The 10,591-nt window shown below is 47.4% G+C and overlaps 1 protein-coding gene across 4 annotated transcripts in view; it reads right to left on the bottom strand.

Moving 5' to 3' along the window:
• The window catches only part of EFCAB8 (EF-hand calcium binding domain 8), a 71,584-nt gene extending 60,999 nt beyond the window's left edge, over positions 1–10,585 (bottom strand). For 3 of the 4 annotated variants that reach the window (XM_037733298.1, XM_017514387.2, XM_017514364.2), the window contains exons 1-2: positions 5,423–6,405; positions 935–1,100 (exon numbers count right to left, since the gene is read on the bottom strand). In XM_037733298.1, the coding sequence (XP_037589226.1) occupies positions 935–1,100; positions 5,423–5,491 (235 nt within the window). In that variant the 5' untranslated portion in view covers positions 5,492–6,405. Of the gene's footprint in view, positions 1–934; positions 1,101–5,422; positions 6,406–9,765 lie in introns of those variants that run through there. The other variant, XM_017514372.2, reaches the window with a different exon arrangement.
• Positions 10,586–10,591: the final 6 nt, after the last annotated feature.

Consider the following 10,591-nt stretch of genomic DNA (forward strand, 5'->3'; position numbering starts at 1 on the left):
AAAAAAAAAAAAAAAAAAGAAAGTTTTAAAGGAGAGGTCAGGCCCGGCACAGTGGCTCACACCTGTAATCCCAGCACTTTGGGATGCCAATGCAGGAGTCACTGCTTGGACCCAGGAGTTTGAGACCAGCCTAAACAACAAAGCAAGGCCTTGACTCTACAATTTTTTGCCCCATTCATCAGGCATGGTGGCGTGTGCCTATAGTTTCAGCTACTCCAGGGGCCAAGGCAGGAGGATCGCTTGAGTCCAGTAATCCCAGACAAGCCTGGGCAACATATTAGGTTGGTACAAAAGCAATTGTGATTTCTGCCATTACTTTTAATAGCAAAAACTGCTCTTGTTTCTACAAATTTTTCTTTCTTTTTTTTTTTAGGGGGTGGCAGAGTCCTGCTCTGTTGCCCAGCATGGAGTGCAGTCGCGCAATCTCAGCTCACTGCAGCCTCTGCCTCCTGGGTTCAAGTGATTCTCCTGCCTCAGCCTCCTGAGTAGCTGGGACTACAGGCACACGCCACCATGCCCAGCTAATTTTTGTATTTTTAGTAGAGACGGAGTTTCACCATGTTGGCCAGAATAGTCTCCGTCTCCTGACCTCATGATCCACCCACCTCAGCCTCCCAAAGTGCTGGGATTACAGGCGTGAGCCACCATGCCCAGCCTATAAAAAAAATTTTTTTTTTAATTAGCCAGGAGTGGTGGCATGCACCTGCAGTCCCAGCTACTCTGGGGGCTGAGGCAGGAGGATCACTTGAGCATGGGAGGCTGAGGCTGCAGTGGTGATCACACACTGCATTCCAGCCTGGGCAACAGAGCAATATCCTGTCTCAAAAAAAAAAAAAAAATGCTTATCATGTCTGAACCCTCCACACACCCCAGGTGCTGGATCCTGCCCTGTTGCAGAACTCACAAAACAAGAGAGTCTACAGAGCAGCCTCACCTCCAGTCGCGCCGACATCCTCCTCAAACATCCTCTCTATCTTGGCCAGGTGTGCCTCAGTAAACAGTTGGGACCCATGCTGAAGGTCCAGCACCTGGCTAAGGGTGACGGATGGTGTCGGGGAGCTAACAGCCTCCTTGTTCTGGAAGCCATGTGGGATGGACAGCTGGAAAGAATATAACAAGAACCAGGCCTGAGCGTTTTGATTTCCTGAGCCATTACTCAGCACATGATTTAAAGAGACTCTTTGAGAAAGAATGAGGTAAGTAGCGTTATAATGTTACCAACAGACAGAAACATACAATTCTTAACCATTTTTAGACCTAAGAAGATGAAGAAAAGTCTAAACTCCCCTGACTTTGGAGAGTGAACCATTGTTCCCTTTTATAGACACCACAACTGAGGCCCAGGGTTGCTCAGGGAGGACACAGCCAAGCTCTACCTTACTCATAATGGGGTGTTCATTTATAAGGAACGTCAGTTCAGTAACTATATCATTTCAAATCTTCAGTGGTCAGAATTCAAGACCCTAGGGGGCTAGGCAAGGTGGCTCACACCTATAATCCCAGCACTTTGGGAGGCCGAGGAAGGTAGATCATTTGATGTCAGGAGTTCTAGACCAGCCTGACCAACATGGTGGAAACCCATCTCTACTAAAAATACAAAAACATTAGCTGGGCATGATGGCAGGTGCCTATAATCTCAGCTACTCAGGAGGCTGAGGCAGGAGAATGGCTTGAACTCAGGAGGTGGAGGTTGCGGTGAACCGAAATCATGCCATTGCAGTCCAGCCTGGGTGACAGAGCAAGACTCCTTCTCAAAAACACAGACCCCAGGGAATCCAGCTCCATCTTCCCTAATTTGATCTTGTCCTGACCAGCCCAGATGTCCCATCTGAGTCAGATCAGCTCACCTGCCCCAGGCCTGACCTCTGCCAACACACCAATGCTCATGTAGACCCGCCACTAGGGGTTCTCCCTCACCTCCTCCTTCTACTCATCCTTCCCAGATCCCCCCAAAAGCCTTCCCCACCCCTCCAGGCCTCACGATGCTTCCTCTCCTCGCCCCTCCGTGGGGACTCATATGGACACTAAGCATAATGTTTCAGGTCACCAAAGCTCACGCCATCAAAGGCTGCCTCCCCTAAAAGATTCCAAACGTGGACAACTAGATGACCTGAGTGGCAGGCAGGCAGTGCTGCTCACTGCTTTGGGCCTTGGGAAGATGGGGAGACTTTAGTTCAAAAAGTCAAAGGACTGGCCGGGCGCGGTGGCTTAAGCCTGTAATCCCAGCACTTTGGGAGGCCAAGGCAGGTGGATCACGAGGTCAAGAGATCAAGAACATCCTGGTCAACATGGTGAAACCCCGTCTCTACTAAAAATACAAAACATTAGCTGGGCATGGTGGCGCGTGCCTGTAATCCCAGCTACTCAGGAGGCTGAGGCAGGAGAATTGCCTGAACCCGGGAGGCGGAGGTTGCGGTGAGCCGAGATCGCGCCATTGCACTCCAGCCTGGGTAACAAGAGTGAAACTCCGTCTCAAAAAAAAAAAAAAGTCAAAGGACAAGGGATTGAATTGCTCACTCTCCCCACCTTAGCCCCAACTAAAAAGCAAACGTGCTCATCCTCCTGTGACCTTTCATTCATTCGCCCATGGTCTACACACACTGACTGAGTGCCAGGCACTGTGGATACAGCACTGTGGATGCAGCACTGTGGATGCAGCACTGTGGATGGCCTGTGAACAGAGTGAGAGTCCCTGCCTCCATGAAGCCCAACAGAGGAGCATGTGAAGGCTCTTCCCACCCACCCAGTCCCCAAATTAGGAATCTCAGCACCACCTTCAGCTCTTCCCTCTTCCTCCTATGCATTCTACCATCCCTCTTGTTAATTCTTCCTGAATCCATCCCCTACATACAAGCTCCCCTCTCCTATACCCCTGCTCAGCCCGAACTCTAGTCTTTTGCTGGGACAAGCACAATGACCATCCCTAACTGAGACCAAAGTTTGGCCTTCTCTTCCCATCCACCTCCCAACTCTGGCACCAGTCATCTTTCTAGGCAGCAAATCTTTTTTATTTTTTTTTTTGAGACAGAGTCTCACTCTGTCACCCAGCTGGAGTGCAGTGGTGGGATCTTTACTCACTGCAACCTCCGCCTTCTGGGTTCAAGTGATTCTCATGTCTCAGCCTCTCAAGTAGCTAAGACTACAGGCATGAGCCACCACACCCGGCTAATTGTTTGTATTTTCAGTAGAGACAGGGTTTCACCATGTTGGTCAGGCTGGTTTGAACTCCTGACCTCAGGTGATCCTCCCACCTTGGCCTCCCAAAGTGGTGGGATTACAGGTGTGAGCCACCACACCTGGCTCCTAAGCCTCAAATCTGATCGATGACTTTACCCTGACTCTCACACTCTTCACCCCCAGCTCCTGAGTGCAGCATTCGAAGCACGTCCTAACCAGCTCTGACCTGTCTCGTTTCAAGCATGCACCACGTTCCAGACACACCTCCTGCCCCACCATCCCCAGGCCCAGCAAGGGTTCTGTGCTTACTCACATTGCAGCCCATCTCCCCAGAGGTGAGCCTACCCATTCTTCAGACTCTCGCTCAGATGGAACCTTCCCAAGGAGCTCTTCCATAACTTTCACATGACACTCATCACTGCCACCTCCATATTCCCGGGTCTTTGTTCATATCTGCCCCTCATGGCATAGTAAGTGTGTATGTCTGTCCACACATGCAGACAGCAAGGCATGAGGGGAAGCACATGGCTACAGAGCCCCAGAGCTCTGGGTTGGAATTCTGCCTGGCTCCCCCACTTACAGGCTATTTTATTTTATTTTCTAATGTATTTATTTATTTTTCTGAGACAGAGTCTTGCTCTGTCACCCAGGTTGGCGTGCAGTGGCTCAATCCTGGCTCACTGCAACCTCTGCCTCCCAGGCTCCTGCCTCAGCCTTCCAAGTAGCTGGGATTACAGGTGCCTGCTACCACCCCTGGCTAATTTTTGTATTTTTAGTAGAGATGGAATTTCACCATGTTGGCCAGGGTGGTCTCGAACTCCTGACCTTGTGATCCACCTGCCTCAGCCTCCCAAAGTGCTGGGATTACAGGCATGAGCCACTGCGCCCAGCCCAGGCTATTTTAACTTAGACATATCACATCACTTCTCTGAACCACATGTTTCTTCATCTGCAAGACAGAGAGCCACAATCCCTACCTGCAGGGTTGTGGTTGAGACCTAATGACACCTGAATACATGTGAAGCCCCAGCAAACTGTAATTACACAATAAATGATAGCTCTTGTTACTACTCCTCGTCTCATAGTGAGCTCTTCAAAGGCGAGGGCATATTTAATTAATCCTTACTTAATCCAATTTGTATTGATTATCTCTAGATTCCCCAGCCCCAAGCACATAACAGACAATGTGCTTGATAAAAACTCCTATAGCCTGGCCAGGCGCTGTGGCTCACATCTGTAATCCCAACACTTTGGGAGACTAAGTTAGATAGATCACAAGGTCAGGCGTTCAAGACCAGCCTGGCCAACATGGTGAAACCCCGTCTCTACTAAAAATACAAAATACAAAAATTAGCCAGGTGTGGTGGTACACACCTGTAATCCTAGCTACTCAGGAGAATTGCTTGAACCTGGAGGGTGGAGGTTGCAGTGAGCCAAGATCACGCCACTGCACTCCAGCCTGGGCAACAAAACAAGACTCCTCTGTCTGAAAAAAAAAAAAAGTGGCCGGGCACAGTGGCTCACACCTGTAATCCTAGCACTTTGGAAGGCCAAGGTGGGCAGATCACCTGAGGTCATGAGTTCAAAACCAGCCTGACCAATATGGAGAAACCCCATCTCTACTAAAAAATACAAAATAAGCCAGGCATGGTGGCACATGCCTGTAATATCAGCTACTCAGGAGGCTGAAGCAGGAGAATCCTTTGAACCTGGGAAGCAGAGGTTTTGGTGAGCCAAAATCATGCCACTGCACTCCAACCTGGGGAGCAAGAGCAAAACTCAGTCTCAAAAAAAAGAAAAAAAGTACACTTAAGTTACTTGTGGCCAGGCGCAGAGGCTCACACCTGTAATCCCAGCACTTTGGGAGGCCAAGACAGGTGGATCACCTGAAGTTGGGAGTTCAAGATCAGCCTGACATGGAGAAATCCCATCTCTTCTAAAAATACAAAATTAGCCAGGCATGGTGATGTATGCCTGTAATCCCAGCTACTAGGCAGGCTGAGGCAGGGGAATCAATTGAATCCAGGAGGCGGAGGTTGTAGCGAGCTGAAATCACGCCATTGCATTCCAGCCTGGGCAACAAAAGCAAAACTCCATCTTGGGGGGAAAAAAAAAAGTTACTTGCCCAGTAAAATCTCAGTATGCAACCCCTGATGCAGAAACCACTGTACTTCCATGCTGGTAAGTGATGTTTTGGGTGACTCTGGAATGCCCCACCCTTTATTAGCTCAAATAATTGTCTTACCTTTTGGAGTTGAGGGATCTCTGCTAAGTCTTCAGAAGACATTAGCCTTGACCTAGAATAAAGAATCATAGTCAACTTAACTACTTCATAGTAAGGACCATGTGGAAGGCTGACCTAACCAGGTCACAGAAAGATAGAAAAGAAGTCAAGGTCAAGGGAGAGGGTGGCTGCCCCTTGCCCATGGACACTCCCAGCAAGCATTTGATGAGCATCCCTTTTCCCGGAGATTTCTCCAGCAAAAAGCTTTTGCCAGGCTTGCACCTGAGCCTTTCTTCCCCTGATAGAGAGGAGTTATCCTGCAGAAGCCATGGGGTTTCACAAGTCTCTTTACTCCTGACTTAATGCCAGAGGCTTTCTAATGGGGATCACACTTTCTACAGAAGTAGAAGGGTCTTAGGAGGCCATGTGATGGTCCAAGTACAATAAATAGGTTAGAAAAATGAGGGCCCCCGACTTTCTGCTGCATACACTCTCCCCACCCGCTTTCCAGTGCCCTTGCAAGTCAGGATTTCGGGAGAGCAGACAGAACAGAGCTCTGCTCTGGGAACACAAAGGGAATGTTTCTATTGGGTCACCAAGGTCTCCATATGAGAAGGATGACAGTGTTTTGTTAGGGTAATTGGAGAGCCAATCCATCTCATCAGCAAGTCCCACTAGGCAAGAGTCCAGAGGGCACTCTAGGATGGCAGGGGACAGCCAAGAAATAGTTAAGCCCAAGACAGGCACAGGGGATGGACCAAGTGAGCCAGCTTGGTTTGACTTGAAGAGTCCTGGGGGCAGAGAGGTGGGAGGAATCATGGGAGAGAAGAAAAAAAAATTGGTAGCAGAAAGTAGAATCTTGAATACCTGACCAGGCAGTCTGAACAAAATGAAGGGCAATTATAAAAATTCATGAGCAGTCAGGCACAGTGGCTCACATCTGTAATCCCAGCACTTTGGGATACCAAGGCAGGTGGATCACCTGAGGTCAGGAGTTCAAGACCAGCCTGGCCAACATGGTGAAACTGTCTAATAAAAATACAAAAAAATTAGCCGGGCTTGGTGGCAGGCTCCTGTAATCCCAGTTACTCAGGAGGCTGAGGCAGGAGGATTGCTTGAACCTGGGAGGCGGAAGTTGCAGTGAGCAGATATCACGCCATTACACTCCAATCTGGATGACTCCAATCTCTCAAAAAAATAAAAATAAAATTCATCAGCACAAGCTGGAGGGAGAAGACTAAATGCTAGTCAAGAGTGCCCTAACCTAGCAGCCTCTTGGTAACAGCTCACACCTAAGCACCAAAGGAGAGAGGATAGCCTAAGGAAAGGAGATTTGGAAGCCAAGAACCAAGCTAACAGAAATGCCAGAACCATTTCCAGAAAAAGGAGCAAAGAGGGAAAGTGGTTTAATGCATGTGATACTGGGGTATCCAATCAGAAATTAAAAAACAGACCGAGGCAGGAGGATCACTTGCATCCAGCAGTGTGAGACCAGCCTCGGCAACACTGAGAGACATCTCTACAAAAAATCCAAAATTAACCAGGTGTGGTGGCACACACCTGTAGTCCCAGCTACTCGGGAGGCTGAGGTGGGAGAAGTGCTTGAGCCCAGGAGATTGAGACTGCAGAGAGCTGAGGTCGTACCACTGCACTCCAGCCTGGATAACAGAGTGTCTCAGAAAAAAAAAAAAAAAAAAAAAAAAAAAAAAAAAAAAAAAAAAAAAAAAAAAAAAAAAAAAAAAAAAAAAAAAAAAAAAGAAAGAAAGGAAAGGAAAGAAATAAAAAAACAAATACCTGGGGCCAGGTGTGGTGGCTCACACCTATAATCACAGCACTTTGGGAGGCTGAGATGGGTGGATCACCTTAGGTCAGGAGTTCGAGACCAGCCTGGCCAACATGGTGAAACCCACCCAGTCTCTACTAAAAATACAAAAATTAGCCAGGCGCGGTGGCACCTATAATCCCAGCTACTGAGGAGACTGAGGCAGCAGAATCACTTGAACCCAGGAGGCAGAGGTTGCAGTGAGCTGAGATCATGCCACTGCACTTCAGCCTGGGCAACAAGAGCAAAACCCTGTCTCAAAAAAACAAAAACACACACACAAAAAAACAAATACCTGGAAATCTGAGGACTGACACTTGAGGAGTGGCTACATTTAGGGGATAGAAGGAACGAAAAACACACAAGACAGCTAGGAAGATGGGATGCTACAAAGTAAGCCAAGGTGATAAGGGAAAGAAACGGCCACTGAAAGAGGCAATTAAGAGGTTACCAGTTTAAAAAGCTGCAGAAGCTCTATATAAAATGTTAAGTCCAGAAATGGACTTAGCATACATACATACATACATACAAAGAAGCCTGGAAACATATACTCCAAAATTCATGGCAGTTATCTCTGGAAGGTGAGATTATGGAAGATTTTTTTTCTAGACAGACTTTTGCTCTTGTTGCCCAGATTGGAGTGCAATGATGTGATCTTGGCTCACCACTATCTCTACCTCCCGGGTTCAAGTGATCTCCTGCCTCAGCCTCGTTTGTGAACTGCAGGGTTGGTTTTTTGTTTTTTTTTTTTTTTGAGACAGAGTCTCATTCTGTCACCCAGCTGGAGTGCAGTGGCATGATCTCAGCTCACTGCAACCTCTGCCTCCTGGGTTCAAGCCATTCTCGTGTCTCAGCCTCCCAAGTAGCTGAGATTACAGGCATGTGCCACCACACGTGGCTAATTTTGTACGTTTAGTAGAGAACAGGGTTTCTTCTCCGTGTTGGTCAGGCTGGCCTCCAGCTCCTGACCTCAGGTGATCTGCCTGCCTCAGCCTCCTAAACTGCTGGGATTACAGGCGTGAGTCACTGCACCCGGCCCAGAAGATTTTTATAGTCTAAATCATGCCAATTTTCTGATTTGTATTTTAATTCAAAAAGGGTTCATGGCAATCTTCTGACATGGGGTCTTGTTGTGTTGTTCAGGCTGGTCTTGAACTCCTGGACTCAGGTGATCCTCACACTTCAGCCTCCCAAGTAGCTGGGACAACAGGTGCATGACACCACACCAGGCTCATGGCAATCTTTACAATGTGTTTTAGTGGAGTGGGTAGGAAGGTGGTAATTTAAATGACTCCTTTGTGAAAGGCCACTGTTGACGAGTAATTGCTGCAGCATCATTCATAGGAGCAAAAACTAAAGTGAACCATTCTAGGTCAAGAAATGGTGAATAAATAAATGGTACAGTACACCTGTACCTGGGACATCACCCAAACATGCAGAAAGATGAATCTGACTTTCAGAAGCTAAGACAGATTTCCATGAAGTATTAATTAGAAAAGCAAATTGCAGGCTAGGCACAGTGGCTCACACCTGTAATCCCAACACTTTGGGAGGCCAAGGTGGGAAGATCACTTGAGCATCAACCAGGAGTTTGAGACCAGCCTGGGCAACATGGTGAAACCCCATCTGTACAAAACATAAAAAATTAGCGGGGTGTGGTGGCACTCACCTATAATCCCAGCTACTCAAGAAGGTGAGGTGGAAGAATCGCCTGCATCCAGGAGTTGGAGGCTGCAGTGAGCTATAATCACACCACACCACCACACTCTGGCGCCTGGGTGACAGAATGAGACCTTGTCTCAAAAAAAAAAAAAAAAAAAACCCAAGACACAGAAAAGGGTGCACAGTATGATCCAATTTTTGTAAAAGAATGAAAAATAGGCTGGGCACAGTGGCTCACACCTGAAATCCCAGCTACTCAGGAGGCTAAGGCACAAGAATCCCTTGAACCCAGGAAGTGGAGGCTGCAGTGAACCAACATCATGCCATTGCACTCTAGCCTAGCCAACAGAGTGAGACTCCATCTCAAAAAATAAAAAAAGTTACCACCATCAGCCGAGCAAAATGACATCCATCACGCACCTCCTGATCCAATGTCACCATGCCCAGCTAACTTTTGTATTTTTAGTAGACTCGGGGTTTCACCAGGTTGACCAGGCTGGTCTCAAACTCCTGGCCTCAAGCAATTCCTGCCCACCTTGGCTTCCCAAAGTGCTGAGATTACAGGCATGAGTCACCGTACCTGGCCAAAATAAAATGCCATGTAAATCAAAGAAAGGCTAAGGAACGGTTAGAGAACTGTTCCTTAGCTAAGGAACTCTTGATGTGGCTCAAGAGACCCAACAACCAAAGGCAATGCATGATTCTGAATTGAATCCCAGATTGGGACAAAACAAATATGCTGCAAGGGCTGCTATTCAGTGAAATTATGTAAAATTTGGACATGGACTGTACGTTATTAGACATTATATTAATGTTTTCTGCTTTGATAACTGTATTGTTATCTTTTGGAGGGCAACTTTTACCCAAAACCCTCACTTACCCTGACTCAATTTGATCTCCCCAGTTATCTTGCTGGCAAAGTGCTATCACTTTCCAACTTCCATCTCAACAAAGACATCGGCAGCTGTTCCCAGTCCAAGACAGCTCCTTTATGAAGTCAAGGTGGAACTCTGGGTCTGCTGGTCACATTTAGAACCAGGGAAATGAGACAGAATTCCATTTGAAGAACAAACATGAAACATCAGAACCCATCCCACAAACCATAAGCACGCAACCACTCTTCATCCAATGTGAAACATTTCTTTTATTGAAGAAGTTGAACTTACACAGCAGACAGGGAAAGGAGCTACAAGCACAAACAGCCAGGACAAGCACAGATACAAAATCATACAGAAGACAAGGAGAAGGAAACAGGAAGACACCAGGGAGTCCTCTTATAAAAAGCAGGCTTCACCAAAACCAAAAGGCCAGCTGGCTCCAGGACAGCGAAAGCACAGTGGCTCTTCTGCCCTCTGCACAAGCTCCAATTCTTTGAAAATAGGAAGGATACAAGAGATGTGAGATGGGAGACTTAAAAATCCAGACTTCAGGGCAGGCCTAGACTTGATGCAGCCACTGCAATCTTGGTCCGTGGCACAATTTGGCAGACAAGTTGGTGAAAGGCAAGTGTATGGAGATTTCAATCAAGAACGTGGATTCCAGATTTTTTTTTTTTTTAAATGAGATGGAGTTTTGTTCTGTCGCCCAGGCTGGAGTACAGTGGTGTGATCTCAGCTCATTACAACCTCTGCCTCCTGGGTTCAAGCGATTCTCCTGCCTCAGTCTCCCAAGTAGCTGGGATTACATACAGGTACCCACCACATCCA

Source organism: Cebus imitator, unplaced genomic scaffold, assembly GCF_001604975.1.
Source record: "Cebus imitator isolate Cc_AM_T3 unplaced genomic scaffold, Cebus_imitator-1.0 Scaffold18, whole genome shotgun sequence".
Taxonomy (NCBI): domain Eukaryota; kingdom Metazoa; phylum Chordata; class Mammalia; order Primates; family Cebidae; genus Cebus; species Cebus imitator.